The 17,989-nt window shown below is 43.9% G+C and overlaps 1 protein-coding gene across 2 annotated transcripts in view; it reads left to right on the top strand.

The window, feature by feature from the left end:
* Positions 1 to 17,989, top strand: part of ELP3 (elongator acetyltransferase complex subunit 3) — an 89,481-nt gene that overhangs the window by 60,220 nt on the left and 11,272 nt on the right. For both annotated transcript variants that reach the window (XM_026066962.1, XM_026066963.1), the window contains 3 exons: positions 2,632 to 2,697; positions 8,134 to 8,361; positions 10,264 to 10,345. In XM_026066962.1, the coding sequence (XP_025922747.1) occupies positions 2,632 to 2,697; positions 8,134 to 8,361; positions 10,264 to 10,345 (376 nt within the window). The remainder of the gene's footprint in view (positions 1 to 2,631; positions 2,698 to 8,133; positions 8,362 to 10,263; positions 10,346 to 17,989) is intronic.

The following is a 17,989-nucleotide window of genomic DNA, read 5'->3' as shown; positions in this document are numbered from 1 at the left end:
AAACGTTGCAGTCAGTGAGTATTGGATGAGTGAGTTAGATTTTGTTTTACCCTAATCAGGGGGAGGGTGAAAGAAACAACTGCAAGGAAAGGTTTGGGCCAATATGGTRATTGCAGCTTTGGTAGATGTACGCAAGCTAGCTTTTAATCTAGTTGATTGGGTGCCAAGGACAATGAAGAAGCGACAGTAAAGGCTTCAGCTACTACGTGTGTACCAATAGCCCCACACAGGTTTGTACTGCTGCAACTATATTGTTAGTATTCAACGCAGATAGCTCCCTGGGCCATATCTAACTGCTCACTGCTTTTGCCGTCTCCGTTGCATCTTGCAGCTGTAGTGCAAAAGATCAGAAAATAAACTCCAGACTTCTGGAGTTGACTCTTCCTTCCAGCTGGGCTTTCCATACCAACTTAATCTCTCCTAAGCTGATACCTCAGACTTTTCCTTAAATCATTCCTCCCAATCTCCCTCCAGCAGCAAGCCAGGATTTGGCTGACAGCTTTGCCAACCGCTGCAGTTTCCATCTCTCCTGCTGACTTTTCACTTCAAAACCAGACAGGGGAGACAAGCTCCGTGCTGCAGTTCAGCCTTTTCAGCTGAGCTCTTTAGGGCTACTAGTGAATTCTTCCCTGGGTCTGATACTGAAACCACATCATTTGATCTGAACTTGATTAAGACCAGCTGGAGAAGCAGGGGTATCTGATCCGTGGCAGTCAGGGATGAGCCTGGTGGTTGAGCTGAGGCTTAAAGGGCCTGCCAGGCTGACAGTCATTGCTTTCAGAAGAACCAAATCTGTTTAAAAAACAAAAAAAAAGTCTCTACTGTGCAGATAATTACAGATTTTAATTTAGTGAGGCAGAAACACTGCAGCTGGTGGAATGAGGAACCAGACAGTCTGCTGCAGTATAGCTTGAAATGTAAGATACTGTCACGTTTTCCTTGTGTTGTACGAGTAAACTATGAATGTGCTTTTCCCTCTTTTCTCTGAGCTTGGAAGAGGAGAGGAGAAGKCCAAGGCCAGGAAGGGACTTGCAGGAATCTTATGTATTTAAGGTGTGTGTAGGCTCACTAGTAAAGATCAGCCAGCTCACTTGCTCTGGCACCGTCTTTGTGGAATGGCTTGGTGAGGAGAGCATTGGGGGGATGAGGCTGAGTCACGGCAACACTGCAACTTGTGGCTGTGATTGCTGGAAAGAAATGATCCCTGAGCAGCTTGTTGGAGGCACAGGATGCTGCTTTCATGATTGCCAGCCGCTGTCTGGAACCAGAGATACGTGGACGTTGCATTGGGACGCAGAATTTTAAAGCAGCATCCTAGAATACGTTGTCCTTTCTCAGTTCTGGGATTCTTAATGAAGAGTGGAAGTGGTGGTTGCTGGTTAGGAAACTGTAAAGCAGAGAACAGTGTGTCTGCTCTAGAAGCCCAGGATTTTTTTTGTGTACTACAATGAATCCCACTACAAAAAGAAAACATTTATTTTCTGCTTTTTGGGAGATTTTTGTTTTACATTGATAATGGAATTTAAAAGCATTCAGAGGGGAACAGGGCATGGGACGGAGCTATGCTTGTTCTGTGCTTCAGGTATTTTGTGTGAATTGGATTTTCACACGCTCTCTTCTTGGCTAAAAGTCTTTGTAGGTACACGCACAGATAAGTGTTGCTRTTAGAGCAATTATAACCCATTGCTGAAGGTTATCTTCCTTCCCTCCAAATACAGCRAAGATAGTGGAATGAAACGTGCATTTGCACCTCAGCTGCTTTGGGTAAAACGATTGTGGCTGCACTTAATTGCTGACAAGAGTTGGGTTAAGGTTAGCATTGATCTTTACAATGAACCCACTAGGATGCGAAAGCACATAGTCTTCTGCAGTAGGAGAGCTTATACGACCACAACTGTTCGCTTCTCTGGATGGGTGCCAAATTACTTAATTTCATTGGTACTGCTGAGAAGCGTAAAAACTTATGCAGGCTATAACCCAGCTCTCGAGCACTGAGCTTGGAGCTCTGTCTTCTCCTCAGATTTCTACAGGAGGAAAGATTTCTTTTGGCTGTTCTTAGTTTGTGTATCGTTGGTCCCAAGCCTTGGTGATGCTCTGTGGATGCTGCATCAGCATTAGCTTTGCTTTCTTATGTTTGGGTAGGACTTCTGCTACTCTTCTCGTGTTATCGTCTAAAAGCAAGAAGAGGGTTGTTCAGACTCAAAAATTGGCTTTTTAAGGACCTCTCTGGTGCCTTAGTTTAGATTTTGTCAGTGTCAGAACTTTCCAATGTAGGATAAAAATGAATAATGTCAAAGTCTTTTCTTGTTGTTGTTTCATGTATGTTGACTTTCCCTCCAGACCCCGCTGTTTGTGAATCAAAGGGTACATTTTCTCGTGAGACATAATGGTTGCTTAGTGAATTGATTTTTACCAGCATGTCTTTCCATTTAGCACTAAGACCTCTTTCCAAGGTATATTAGGGATGGATCGGTGAGCATTTTATTTTGAAGTCTACCCATTTGAAATTCATTCTTGCAACTTCACGCTATTTCAGCTTAATTCTGAACCCAACGGGTGGCTGGAAATCTGTACGTTTCAAAGCCTAATGTACTTCTCCCATGCGATTTTTCTCTCCTTTTCTTTTCCCAGTGTCGTGACGTAAGGACGAGAGAGGTTGGAATTCAAGAAATTCACCATAAAGTGAGACCTTATCAGGTAGGATTTGTCTGTTCTCCAGGAGTTTGCTTCCAACACAATTTGTTATATGTGTTTGGTGTGGAGGCGTTGGGACCTGTTTGTTGCACATCCAGTCCTGTGGTTTGCCATTGTAACTGGCTCCAATGTTTCATTTTTATTCACTGCAGCTTTGGATGGTTTTTGTTTGAGCACAGTCACATGTTGAAATTTATGGACCACTAKGTTCAATAAACCGACTACAGACACCAGTTATTTCAGTATTTGCACCGCTATCGCAAAATAAACAGCTTTTTCTACTGCTTCTCAGCCTTTCCTCCCCCCCCCCCACTCTGTCCCATTACAAATTTGTATTTAGAAAATACCAAAAACACAGTAGTACATGCTGAACAGGAATGAATATTTAGCAGGCTGAATTTACAGCCTTTTGTGTCAGTGTGCCTGTTCGTCTGGGCAAACACCGTGTATGTAGATAGACAGACTTCTGCACATGTGTGCATATATTTATATGTGAGTAGATCTGTTTAGCGTATGATACATATGCTGTGTTTTTTCTTTCTGGAATCCTAAAATAGTCCTCAAAAAAGATTGCCATGCTTCTTTTAGAGAAAGGAAAATACGTGCTGCTGAACTTCAGGCATCAAATTTAGGCAGCTAATTCCGTAGCTCCTTCTAGTTCCAAGATGGGATCAGTCCTTCTAGAAAATGATCAGTATGTCCATGGCCACATTTGGGACCTAAGGAGATGAACCTTCTAAGGTTGCACAGGGTGGGATCCACCTTGGTATACGTGATGCAGTGGCCAATAAGTCACACCCTGAAAGTATTATTTTCTGCTTTTTTGCTGACAGTAAGGAAAGTCTGGAATAACTGGCTCAGATGAAGATGTCTCCCCAATAAAMATCTAAAGCTGGGGAAGATGGATTCAACACATGGTGACTCAGACAAATCTAGGAAAACAAAACCAGTAACCTCTCCTGTTCTGTCAGTTGTGCTGCCTCCCAAATTAATGATGGTGCTGTTATAATCCAGCCCTCTGTTTTTCGTTCCCCATGGAGGGTTGTAGAGTCTGTCAGTCATATACTGCCTTTACCTTCAAACGTGAATTCTTTGTGCCAGACAGAAGGTACTGCTACCCCTGGGTAGAAAGCTGAATCAGAACGACACTTCCATACCTCTCCCCTCTTCTGTGCAATGGGCACGTGTTCGCTTTCTCTAAACGTAGGTGACTAAACTGTGATTAGACTTTCCATGTGTCAGCCCAAAAAGAGGTTCCTAACAGAGGTCCTCTCACTTGCGTTTTGGCAGCTCCACTGGTTATTTAGGCTTCAAAGAGGCTCTGAAGTTAGGTGCCAAAAGTTAAGTAGCGTGAATATTTGCTGCGCTTGGTATCTGGCCGATGTTCTCACTTTGCAAACTGGAGATTATTGGGAGCCATATTCTGTTTTTCTCCTGCCGTTAAGTGAAGTCAGATGGAGTGGAATACTTCCCATCTTGCTGACTACGTAACAGAAATCCAGCATGGAAATGGGTTCTGAGTCCAAATGAATTATCTTGTTCTTACCAGATTTCTAGAAGAACGGGGGCTGCACGGGTTCATTTGTACATAGGCCATGCAGCCTTTCTGCTCCGCTCCTGTTATCTAGTCCGTGGTCATTTCACAAAACATCTTCCAAAGATGTCAGCAGTGCTAATCTGATTTAAATTGTAGATTTCTTGGGTAGTTAGCAAATAGCTTATCACAGGGTTTTCAAAGCAATGTTATGTTGAATATTCCCTTTGTTAAACTCATCTGTGTGAGTGGCAGGAGGATGTCATTATCCAGTCTTAGCAAAATTTATCATGACAGCAAGCGAGAGAGAAATTCTGAAGATGGTATAATTTTTCATGTGCTTTAGACTAATGACAAGCTATGATGTTTTCCTTGTCTTCAAAAGTAAACAGCGCATCCCTTTGATAAGAGAGGCTATCATGTCAGATCTAAAAGTGATTAGTCTCTTCCTATAATTAGTTACACTTTATGCAACTTCTTTTTGTTAAGATCAGTAGGCTGTATGTTAGTTTTCTTTTTTTTTATTTTTTAATATATATATAATGGTGATGGTGTGTCTGCTTTTAAAAGTATTTTGAAATATTAAAAAAAAAAATCAATTTGAAACAGATTACTTGCCCATAGCTGCTTATTTACGGAACTGCCTCTAAGCTGCCTTTTCAATTAGTGGCATTTCTCCACAGCAGCGAAAGGCATTTGCTTGCTCTTAGAGTGGTTAAAGCTGTATAGTGCTACGTAATAGTCTTAAAACGCTCTAGTGAGTGGTTGCTGAAAAGAGGTGGTGGAGTGACAGCTTTTGAAAGGCGAGGGGCAACGGCAGCTCTGTTACACTTGCTGCCGTAACACTAATACAGGTTCGTGTATGTAAGAGGTAGAGGCTGCTGTTTCTGCAAAACAGATGCTTTTTGAATCACGATAGCAATCTCGATATCAAGCCTTAGTAGGCATAAGGCAGATTTTTAAGCTGCGAGTAGCTGCTTTAGGTCAAGAGTGTAGTCTCCGTCTGGGATTTTCCCTTATTAGTCAGAGTAAGTTTAAAAAAAAGACTGTGCCGCATCTTTAATAGGATTGCAAGCTGAAATGGCGATCTGCCCTAGTGAGGATTATTCTTACCCAGCGTGCAGGATGGCTCAGAGGCAAGGCCCTGCCCCGGGCTACCACGGTGGAGTTCACCAACCCGCGCATAGCTATGCACCAGCCAAGCACCAGGTGATCCAGGCTGGCTCTTACCCCTTTGAGGGCATCTCTGCATCTTAGATTCCTCTGTGCCCAGGGAGGTGAGGAGAGCAGAAGATTTAGTCCACTTAAGTAAATATGCACACAATATCAAAACTGTCCATGGAGGTTCATGTTATCTTTCTTCATTTCTCCCTGCAAGTGTCTTTTGGACTGCGTAAGCATAACGGAGCATGTAGACCCTACTGGAGTACAAGCAATAGAGACATATTTTCCATTTTTTTTTCTTTTGTTCTCAGGAGAAGCCTGGGAATTCTCATATCTTGCCATTTTGAACTCTTAGTATAGCGGTGTTTATTAGTATTTTTTCTTTTATTTTCTTTTTATATTAGCAGTGAGCTTTACCCCAGCTACTTTTCTACAGCGAGTTCCGTGTATGATACTGCAGCATCTGAGCACTGTACAGATCTTATGCCCTCTTATCTCCCTCTACATTTCTATTTTACTACTGGAGTTACGTAGATAACAGCAGACTTCCTGGGTCGGCGTGTGCCAGCTTTCCTTAGCAAGCCGGAGCGTAGCCGCCCTCGTGGAGAATTTGGCACATACGCAGCCATCTGTTTGGGTGCTTACCCTGTGCGCTGTACGTCAGCGCTGAAATGAGCCCTGCTTCTGTAGTCRGTAAGAGGTTTAATTGTGAGCTGTGCTCACCCGGGCTTCGTCATGGAGCAGAGCGGGGAGGCGACAGGATCCCACGTGGCTTTTCTGTAAACAAATCTTTAGTTCATGGATTTCTGGGCATTAGAGGATTTGCAGAAAAATACCGAGGCCCCTTGCTTGAGTCTTTATAGTACTACTGGGAGGAGTACGGCAAGGTGTACGTAGGGGTCAATCCTGTACYGCGCTGTCGGGAAGGAAGCGTTGGAAACACCAGTGCAGGGCATCCGGTGGTGCTTGCCGTTCAGGGCCGAACTCCTGTGGTTAAAGGAGTCTCTCTAAATGACGGCAGGTGTGTCTACGTGATGGTTTAAGTTCAGATCAGGACTTGCTTCAAAAGCCTTCCTTCTGCTAATTCCCCACTTGGGATAGCACCAGAGCGGTCTTGAAGAGCACAAACCTGATTCCTTTCGGATTAAGTTAGAAGGTGCCTTCCAGAAGTGCAGCTAATGTACTCCAGCCATTAATGGGTGCCTAGTTCATGGGATGAGACTAGAACTAGTCTGTACTGAAAACCTCCAAACATGTATTATGTGGTCCTCAGGCCCTCGGTGTTGCAAACCACGTGAGGGCTGCTGGCGCTCAACTGTTGAGCTAACCAATTTGGGAAATTGGGTCTGCTCACCAGGTGCTAGGGGTGGRTGAGGAAATCCTTACAGCAAGGATGGGTAGCTAGTCCAGCTTACCAGCTCAATTCACAGCCCAAATACAGTGACTCACTATGTCACCAGAGATGTGACTTTAATATCATCAGCAACAGGATACATCAAATTAACTGAGTGTTAACTCCACTACAAACAAGCGCAGCTACCGTTATGAGATTTGATCACATCTCATGTTGCCATAGGGAAGTCTGATCTTGTGTCATTTCTTGGGTCCTGGGGCTGCTCCTTGATGATGCTAGGTTCCCCATGATGCTAAGTGTCCTCTGAAAAAGTAGTTTTTCTTCTTTCTGCTCTTTTACCCATCAGTTACTTTTTGTAGCTTCTAGGTGATATGCAGAACTAATTTCTTCTACCCAAGCACAGTCTTTATCGTATTTGCCACAGGCAGTCAACCCTCATTTTGTTTTTCCCTTCTACTCATTGTGGTCTTCAGAACCGCCTTTATCTAGATTGTTATCAGTAAATTAGGTTCAAGGCAAGCCATACGTTGTTACCGGTCAGTTATCAGTGTGCTCGTCCAGATGGTTTTGGTGTCTCCAATACTCTCTGAATGAGTAACAGCACTTCCTGCTGATTCTGTAGAGCGCATATGTAATTTATGATGCGTTGCAAAAACTTTTAGGACTTCTTACTCAACACCAACCATTTCAGATCTGCTCCGTTGCCCTACACCGGTTGCTAATGTAGGTGTATCCATCCACATTTGCTGGAGAGAACTAATTCATAGCTAGTAAGGGAGTTGACTGCTGCTTAGCAAACCATCTTTTGTAGACACCTCAAGCCTTTTCTTTTGCAGAGCAGTAGAGATGCTGCCTAAATGCAGGTTCACTGAAGGCAGGTGTGAAACTGCTCATTCTACATTAGCTAATTTGTAATTGGAGTTGAAGTTCAGTTAGCACGAGTCCCTTGGTTAGTGGAAAGAGTTGTTGCCCCCATTGATTTTGCAGTGGTTACGAAACCCAAGTAACTTAAGGAAAATAGTTTTAGATTTCTGACTCACACCAGCTAGCTATATATGGGTTATGAGCCCTTCTGGAGAGCTTGCAGATGGGCATGGAAGACTAGTTTTATCCTGTTGGCAAATATATTTCTATTAAAGTAGTCACATGCTTTATCTTTAATATGACTGCAGTAATAGCTCCTTCAGTTCTTATCCATTACTGCTAAAATCCATCTAGAATTAAATTGGGCTTTAAGGAAGCACTTTGTGTTTTCTCTGAATCATAATAATTTATGGATCCATGAAATTGGTTTTGGTCTGTTCAACATGTTGCTTAAGTATTTTTCCTAAGTTCTTCTTTTCTCTCCTTCTCTGTGTGCTCTTCGTTGCTTGTTCTCTTTGACCAGATTGAATTAGTTAGAAGAGATTATGTGGCTAATGGTGGCTGGGAGACCTTCCTGTCCTATGAAGATCCAGAGCAGGATATTCTCGTTGGCCTTCTGCGCTTGCGGAAGTGTTCAGAGGAGTCGTTCAGACCGGAGCTGAAAGGAGGTGTTTCCATTGTCCGGGAGCTGCACGTGTACGGGAGCGTGGTCCCCGTGAGCAGCAGGGATCCTTCGAAATTTCAGCATCAGGTACTCCAAGCCATCTTTATTTTTCCCCTGTGCCTCTTTCTCATCCCTCCCCGATATAATCGGTGCAAAATATTATTTAATCTTCGAGATTCATTCAGCTGTTTGGATTATAGTCTGCTGCAGTAGGAAAAGAATTGAAATCAAGCCTCCTCTTGCATTTCACATGCTAAAATCCTGTTGCTTCTGGGTTTTTGCTACTGTGATTGAGTTTAGGCCCCGGTAGATTTTAAACCTTAAGATTGAGCTTTTAAAAAAAGCAATCGCTTTGTCCTCTGTGCCAGAAATGCTCAGGGCTGATGTTTTAAATTAACTTCCTTGTTTTTAATAATCTTTCCCCGAGTATATGCATTAAGATGCAATTTTGTTGGACAGTGATGACGTATGGCCATAAGGCAGCAGCTTTAAAAAAAAGAACGAATGTTTCCACTCTAAAATGGTTAACATTTCAAAATTTAGAAAGGAAAAAGTGGTCATCTGAAATATTAAAAGAAAAAAAAGAAAAAAAAGAGAGAGAGAGAAAGAAAAAAATCAATTGAAAGTAGCCAGCTACAAACATTAAAATAGGCTGGAAATTGAGATTTCATGGCATATGACGCACTGATGTTCATTCAGAATAGTCAGTGTTCGAGAGGTTAAGCAGAAACTGTTCTTTGCAATTGGTGAGGACAATTTCTGATTAGAAGAACGTTTTAGATTGAAGAGTTGTATGCGTTATTTAAAAATGCCTACAAGTATTAAATGTTTTTAGAATTAAATCACATCCACTTCAGTTTCACCACAGCCCCAGTCTGTACACCTTGTCGGGAAAACAGATGGACAAAGAGCCGAGCATAATTCCTGCATCCTAATGTTACATGTGAATTAATCCAATCAATTATTCAGAGTATAGGACCACCTTAGTTGTTAAATAGAGTGGAAAAGCTAGTCCCTCATTTGGAAGCATTATTTTGATTCCAGTAGCGCTCCAGCCGTGCAAGATTTTCAAATGTAAAAAGAGGCACGGTTCTGCTCCAGCATGTTAACATGTTCTTCTGCAGTTCTTTGTGGTTTGGCATCTCGCGTTCCACGAGCTGAGCCCTACAGTTGTCCCATGAGCTATGAAGAGCAGCGCAGGCTTTGAGCACGAATCCGCGGCTGCAAGAGTCCTACAGGTCCCACAGCCATTTGGCTTTGTGGGTAGCCCCAGACAAGCTGTATGGTCACTGCTTGCCTCGGTTCTTCGTTCTGAAGTGTTAATAACCCCTGACTCCTGGAGGGGTTGTGGAAATAAAGATCGCGAGGCACTAAGACAACATCTATATTGGAAAAGCAAGCAGCACCAGGACCCATCTCTGGCTCTGCAGCTGACTGCCACAGTCTGGCCGCRTCCGTGGTGTCCCCCATCAAAATTGTGGTAGGGATCCTCTTAGCAGTATGGACAACTGCGTCCCAGTGTCCATGCTCTGGCTCTGGTTAATTCACTAGCATAAACTCAGCCTTTAAGGGTCCGGTCAGGCAGCTGTGAAGATGCATCTTGGTGGTTTTAGGGTTGGTTATTTCAGCGGGACGGCTTCGTTCAGGGCCAGGAAATACGAGATGCACGTGAACTTGACTCAAATTGCTGGGTTTAGCTTCGTTCTTTTTCTGTGTTGAGAAGCAGTCAGACATTAGAATTACCTGTGAATAATTTGATCAGAAAAAAACCTTGAGAGAGCTCCACTGTAAAGGTTAGTGCTAGTACACCTCTACTGCAGTAACTCTTCTCAAGCCGTTTTGCCTTCGCCTACAATAAGGTTTTGATCATTCCTGTGCCCAAAATATGAGTCTTCTGTGTCTGTACTAGTGCTTGAAATCTGACCTTGCTTATATTTTTCTATTTTAACGGGACTTTTTGTTTTCTTCCTCTTATTTCTTCCATTATAGGGATTTGGTATGTTGCTCATGGAGGAAGCAGAAAGAATAGCCAAAGAAGAGCATGGGTCATGGAAAATTGCTGTTATTTCAGGTACCTTTGCTTTATTCTCCCCCCCACACACACCTTAATCTGAAAATGAACCCACTGCAGCCAGCGCCACTGCTGTGAACATTCATCATATTAGGTAGAAAAATGAGCATCAGCAGATGCTTCTTAGTAATGGAGTCAAGTTCCAGCCTAGCTTTGCCCAGCACAATACTATTATTGCGAGCAACGTGCCAGAGGACGCGCTGCGGGGAATCATCCTGCTCTTAGTGCCGAAGGAGACCGGCTGCATGACTGCGGGGTTCCTCCTCCTCCGAAGACTGAGCTCGCTGCTATGGCCCCATCACAGGTTGCTATCGTTCAGGGCTGCTTTGCCTAACTTAGGAGTATAGAAAATTGTCAGCCGCCCTTTTAGAGTCTTTCTGCAGGCACCGTCATTACGGCGGACAGATGTGCTTTTAGGATACATTAAACGTTATCATGAGGAAGGGAGCTGTGTAAGAAGGAGCTGCGGCCCTTTCTCCCGCTTCGTTTTCCAAGCATTGCGACTAAGAAAAGCGGCATCAGCCCGTGGGGTCGGGTGTGTGAAGTCAAGGTCAGGGCTGCCTGTGTGCATGAATTTACCTTTATTGCTAACACTCTCGCATCAATATATTAAGTTATAGTAGCTATAGGAAGCTTTTACAGCCATATAGGTTGTATAACTGAGGAAACTGGCAAACTGGGAGGAGAAACTCTTATTGGCATAAGGTTCCTTTACGCTGGGGGACTTTAGCAGGACAGCTGTAATATAGAACTTTTAAAAATAATAATCCTACCCCCTGCTCCCCCAAAACAACAAAAAGCTGCATGACTTTGATCCAGGTGGTTGAGTGCCAAAGTGAACAGCCTCTCACAGTGTGTTTTCAGCTGTGTAACATCACTGGAAGTAGAATAGCGTAGTGGATCGTCTCAGCAAGTACTTGTGACAAGGGCCAGAGCGTGAGGACAATGTGTAGGCAATAGCCAGATGCTTAAAGACATTCCTGTGCTCTCCAGAATCCTGGTTCCTTGTTTTCTGAAGGCTTGCGCCAAACCTGTTTTGCTAGTCCCGCTGCATGGGAGTCAGTCTGAACGGGGAATTTTGTACAGTTAAGAAATGTCCATACCAGGTCTTTCTCAATGAAGGAGAGGCGCAAAAGTGAAGATGGTTTCTCTCCTTTTGGCTAGTAACATCTGGGCTTGGGATGTCTGGAGGGAGGAAGTAGCAATTCCTCTGTGCTAAAGAACACTTCTCTTGACAAGAGCAGAAAAAGTACAGCAGATATTAAAAAATGACTTGTCAAAGCATTCGTGTTACTAATTTTAGCAAACTGATATGAAGAAATATATTCTTCTGCATGGAGACACAGTACAAGAAATCTGTCCTGCTGCATACATAGTTTGCAGCATCTTACCAAGACCTTGTCTGTGATTTTTCTGGGGTGCAAAGTATGGTATTGTGCAATGTGTCCGTATAACAGAATACTACAGCATCTGCAAAGAACAGAAGCTTTCCAGCTGTTTCCTTGGAGATGTTATCACCTGAGTTTCAGTTCTCCTGTTGGTTTTATCTGAAGTAAAAAATGCAGCCAGAAATTCTTTCTCCATTGGAGGATGAACTTGTTTTTGCTAATTTTGATTTCAAAATAGATGTATCATCTAGGAACCCTTTGCAAGGTTAGGTCTCCAGCATACTGCAAAATTTTCACTACTGTCTAAAGAGAAGCTTTTAACAGAGAGCTGCTTTGAAGGTGTCTCTCTGCAGGACCGTCTATCTCATTAATACTGTATGTTTTCATTAATGCTTTGTTTCAATGTGTCCTTTAACAGTGTCCTTTCTTCAATGTTATTTTCCAGTCTGCCACTTTCTGGCTACATCAATACTAGTCAATAAATAGTGGTTTTGCGTATTGGCTGTAGGTTAGAGCTCACCTCTAAGGTGATCAGTTCAAGCTGAGCTCAGGTTAGAATTCACCTTAATCTGTACAGCACCCAAAACAGACAATACAGTTACAAGTGGTTGTGAAAAACAGGAAGGAAAATAAAAAACATGGCTGATCTGCTTTTACTGAGGTCACATGAGAAACGTGTCTCTCCTGTGCAGGCGATTTGCTGCCRTTCCTGACAAAGGTGGTATTCAGCATTTCCTGACACCTCGGACTGTGTCCATTAGGGTCTCACTCCTTAGAAGCCCCTTTCCTTCATGGCAGAGCATGTTAGCTGTCAGAGCCRATTTTCCTTTTCTCCAGGCTCCTCRGAGGACTTCAGACATAATCTTATCTCCTCTTACTCTGCTTGCTTCCTTTCGCACATATAAACTAGTCAATACTCTTAATTTAAAAAAAAAAACAAAATTATTTCACTTCCCTAGAGATGCACATCTCCTTTGTTAAGTCAGGTGTCATGTCTTGTACTTGCCCATTTCTCGCTAAACCTCTTTCCCTCTTGGGGCTGATTCAGTGGCATATTTCAGTGTGAAGTATTCACATTTTTATGTTCTGTATCAGGCAGTGCTGTGAAATAACTCGATACAAACATATAAATGGGAGACAAGTGAGTAATTCATGATTGCCTCCTGATTAAGATCAGTAGGACCATAATGATCAGTTTGGGGTGACTGATCCCAACATCTTTCTTCTAAACATACTGCAACAGTCAGGAATCCACAAAGCCGTGAATAGAAATTAAACTAATACCACCTATTCTCTGTAGTCTCCACGAGAGATAAAATGGTTTATTATAGTTGGTGACTCATCTCCCAGTCTGTTGGTACTGCTTGAGCACGCTGTCTCATGTGTTTAAGGAAACTGTGCTACTCTTGCCTTTGCCTTTTGCAGTTGCGGGTAAAAAGGAGGTTTGGAACTTTCTAAAAGTAAAAGCGATGCATCATACCAGCGTTAAATTCAGCTACAATGAACAACATATTAAGGGGAGAGCAACTGAGCTGGCATATAAATCAGAGGTAAAGCTTCAGGACACATTCAATGGTACTCTAAAGCATCTAATTTGCTCATGTAAATAGCCTCTTGGTCAGCCTGGAAGTAATAAATTACTTGAGTAATCAGTGTCTCATAGTTCATATCGGGTGTTGATTCCCAGGCTGCCTCGGAGGCTGCTGGCTGTGCTCGGGAGACCTGAGCACTAGACTCGGAAGCGTTGCTGGGAGGATGGAGGGGTTTGGTAGGGCTCCTGGGAGTTTTGCTTCCAGTGCTGGTTGGTTATTTTTAGAAAYGCCGTTCTTAGTAGCCGTAATAAGAGAAGGAGAGGCCCAAGATCAGTGGAAATACGGAAATGTTAGCAAACTGACTTTCTCATGCTTCCCTGCTTCAAATCGATGGCCTTTGGAGGAATATAACCAAACCAATTCTGCAAGGGGTTTTTGGTAGGAAGCTTTTTTTCTTAATGTAACTCTTTGTTTGTAAGATCTTTTATGGCCATGTAGGCTAACTTCTGCATAACGCAGACTAGAGGCTTTCACCTACCTTGCATCTGCCCTGTTTGAGCATATGTTTTGGAAAGAGGAGACCTGTCTTGATTTGCTAAGGCCTTGTGCATATGGACAGTGTGCACATCCCTAGGTGGTGCTTCTTCCAGTGTTAACTCCCTCCTCGTTATTTTGCTTTTTTTTCATTCTGAAACTCTGTTGGAGTCAGGGTATGTATCCTTCTGTCTGTTCAGTGCATACTTTCTGTAGCAGTGGATGCTCCATCAAGTTTTTTGTGTTTTCATCTGCAGGAGCTTTCCTTAGAGCGGGCAGAGAGCGAGCCAGCAGAAAGACAGACCTTGCAGGAAATCCAGAGGGCAGGGGTTGAATGTGTGCGGTTACCTTCTTTGTGCTTCTTCCTTCAAAACCCCTTCTCCCCTGTGTGGACCCGGGCCACCCCCTATTTTCTAAAAAACCTCAAAACTTAAAAAAAAAAAAAAAGAAAAAAAAAAGCAAATTCTGAAATTAGATTAGGCAGGCAGTATATAGAAATCAGCTTCGTGAAGAAATGAAGGCGATTGCCCTACTAGTGACTTGTGCCACACAGCAGTGTAAAGAGCATTGAATCAAACTGCGAGCAATAGCCGTTTTCAGGGATTTAGAAATAAATACGGTTCTCTTGCCTGGGAATCTTCCTCTCTGACCTGCAGTGTTCTTGCACTGCCCACAAGTGGTCGTGCGCCTTGTCAAGGCAGCATGGCGGGTAAGGGCGTCAAGCTCGTTCTCATTCTTATGACAGCCTTAGCACCAGGGTGCTTTGAACCTCCTCTCTGGAGGCCGTTACAGAAAGACTAACGCTTTCTGTCCAGTTCACCAGTTTCAGCCTGTGTTCTGCATCTCGTCAGCTGGGATCGCCCTGGCCAGAGCAGGGTAAGGACTTCTCCCTGTGTCAAGAGTCGAGACGCTTGTGAGACAGCTCCCAGATTTTTCTTTTCGAGCACGTACAAACCAGGGCTGTATAAATGAATGCCATCAGTTCCTGTACTTCTTCAGAGTACATTAATTTGCACTCCTAGGGAAAGAAGAGAAAAAAAATCTGAGTTTCCCAGCAGACTCCTTCCAAAGCAGTTTGTTCTCCCTGCTGTTCTTGGAGTAAACAGGGTTTGGCTGAACGTGTCTTCTCGTAACAAGTCTCTTTGTTCTTAGAGATGTTTAATTTGTGGACAGCAAAGGAAAAGGTGCGGCAGGATTTAACGGGGTTGCTGTAACTTACTSCTGTAGTACCTAAAGCACGCAAGGTTACTTTCGAACAAAGGAGAATCGGAGGTCTCCTGCATCAAGCACCCAAGAGTCATCGCAGGCAATGAACCGGCGAATGATGCACAGAGCAAGCTCGGCTGTAGAGCAGCTGCCTGGTGGTGCCTGGTTAAATATCACTTCATTTGAAGAGGACCGGTGGGAGAACTGCATTTAATTGGCTACGGAAGGAGCGCGTTTGTAAGGAAAGAGGAGCGTTTGCAAGCCAGGTTAGGAAGGGCGTTTGGGGTTTTGGCGGCACAAGAGGAAACTGGGTCATGGATGTGATGGGAAAGGAGAAGAGGCATAGATATTCCAGCTTCGTATTGTGTGTGATGCTCTAGGTACACCTCTGGTGTTTCTGTTATGCAGATTCTCTGAATGCTGTTTTTAAAGCTTGTCCCCTGGATGTTAATGATTGCAAGGTACTTCCTTCCCCCCACCCCCCCAAAAATGCAATCGAGTATCTGGATTTTGGACCAAACAAAACCGAATCGAGTATTCGCAGCAGCAGGGTGGTTTTGTGGCCTGCTTGCAAGAGTCAGAAGTGTGCTGTCTACTCCTGAGCAGAGGGAGGAGGAGCCCCCCACCACCTAAATCAGAGAGCAAAGTGAAAAAGCCGAGTGGCTTGTTTATCATGAAGTCGTTGCTCATTTAAGGTAATTTTCTGCATGAGTGGTGCCTTTCTACTCTTCTGATGTGAGTAGTATGTTAGTATGCAGGCTTGGGTAGCTGAATGGTAGACCCTGGAGGCATCACTCCATTATTCAGAGCTCTGGGGAGGTCTGATCTGAAATGTCTGTTTTTCCATTTTCCAGCATTTGTAATTGCATGTGTGTTTTCTTTGCCTTTTGTTGGTTTTGGGGTTTTTTGTTTTTTTCGCTTTTAGGAAACCTGCTTTAAGTTTGCATCTTTTTTTCCCCTTTAACAAAGCCCTCCCAAACCTAATCACACTAAAACAATTTTAAACGTGTTCCTCCTCTGATGTCCACAAGTCCTTAGGCACTGAAAATGTTAAAAAATAAAAATAATAAAAAAAAGGAATGTTTGAGGCCACCATAGGGTCCCATAACCTGGCTGAATTCATAATTTGCTGCTTCTGTTTTGGGAAATGATAATGCTCGAATTCTGTATTCTGTATTTAGCTTCCCTCCCCCCCCCTTTTGGAAGGATGATGAATGAAACTTCTGGTCCTTTTTTTACCATTTGAGTTGCAGACCTAGATCTCTGTCTGTCTGTCTGGGGTGGGGTTTTGTGAGCTCTAGGTAGGACTTGAGGCTGTATCTCCCGTTTTGGAGTCTGTAGATCTCGGCGCTTGCTGGGGTCCCCTTTGGGAGTCGGTGAAGAGGGGTTGCGTGCAGTGACTCCAGCAGCTCTTTCCAAGCAGTTTGGGTTTTGTCGGAAACCGCAGAGCATTCAGAGGACGGATTTAGGAAAAACAAGAGAGCTCTGCGTTCGTTCCCTGCCTCCTCCCCAGCCCGCGGGGCAAGCACAGCACAGCCGTCGTGCCTGTTGTTCTCGAGTCCGGCTTGCAACAAATTCGCTTCCCGCTGCCTCTGTCAGAAAAATGTGAGTAGGCTGCAGCGGTCAGATCAATATGCCGTTTCGACACCCCCAACAGTGAGTGTCTGGGGAAGAGAGTAAATATCGAGTAAGCAGACAAACATCATCTTGGCCTCCAGCCCTTTGTCGCCCAAGGGCTCCTTGAATCAGAGCTAGTGTCTTTGTATTTGATAGCCCTCGAGGGATTTTTCTGCCTTGCCAGTCTGTCTGCTTGTAACAACTGATAGCCTCTTCTCCCCATCCCTTTCCATGAGATCTTTATGGCTGGTTGTAACGGCCCACCGTTGCACCTTGAGCTTGGGAGAAGTAATCCTTTGGTCGAGGTGAAGGTGGATAAAGGACAGTCCTCATTTAAAACCTTTCCTGTTGTCTCCTTGAGGGTTCCTATGACTGTTATTTTGACTTGGCTGCTTGATGTCCCATAACTAGACCCTTCTTATCCTAATCCTATAACAAGTACTTCAAACGGTCATGTAGGGACATGCACAATACTGACCCAAAGCAAGATAGTTTGACCTATGTTTTTCACTATAGGTCTTTGGTTTCAGGCAAGTCACAGTTTGAAAGAATTACACTATTTCATTAAAACGGCACCAGTGATAAGTACATGAAATGTAACATATATCAAATTGTGAGCTGTTAGAAGTCTTTCCCCCTCGTAAATGATATAAGCGTAAGGCTCCTGCCATAGTAGGCTTAAACAAATTAATACATTATGGGTCCTTGGTCTTTTTCCTAAGCAGCAATTTGATTGTTCTGATGTCATCCTCCAATTTTGATAATGATGATTTATTTCCAGTAACGATGACCAGAGAGATTCAAATCAGAGCTGTACAATTACTTGAAGTATCTGAAAAATGGAATTACAAGACTGATACCTTTCTCTCTAAAGTACAGAAGTTGCACGTGCTCCTGAAAAGCACATGCCAGAAATGTTTTCCTACTTCCTTAAGGGCGATCTTGGATAATGTGTATGCTCACCTGGAGAGGGAGACAGCGTCGCGGTCTGGGGCTGGTGGCGGGCTCTGTTCAGTGCTGTTAGCCTTCCCAGCTGGGCTTTGTGCCCGTGGCCACCTCTGCCTTGAGGACCTGGAGCACAACTAGCCCTAACCTGGCTGATGCCTGAGCAGCTCTCTGACCAGCCTGTGCCGGCGCATGGTTTCGCAGTAACCAAGCATGAGACATTTGTGCGTCAGCACTTGGCCGTGCCCGGGCAGCTGGGCTTTGTCCTGTGCTCCTTCTGGCTCYGAGCACGCTCTGGGCCCTTATGCCCAGCTAGCTCCTCGCCAAGTCCTTGATCTCCTGCTCCTCTCGGTGTGTTGGGGTTATGCCAACATAACCAAACATCTTGCCGTGGCTCCAGGTATAACGTGATTGGGTTTTGT

This window comes from Apteryx rowi, unplaced genomic scaffold (genome assembly GCF_003343035.1).
Source record: "Apteryx rowi isolate R43461 unplaced genomic scaffold, aptRow1 scaffold_251, whole genome shotgun sequence".
NCBI classification, from domain to species: domain Eukaryota; kingdom Metazoa; phylum Chordata; class Aves; order Apterygiformes; family Apterygidae; genus Apteryx; species Apteryx rowi.
This window is presented reverse-complemented; position numbering and strand designations above follow the sequence as displayed.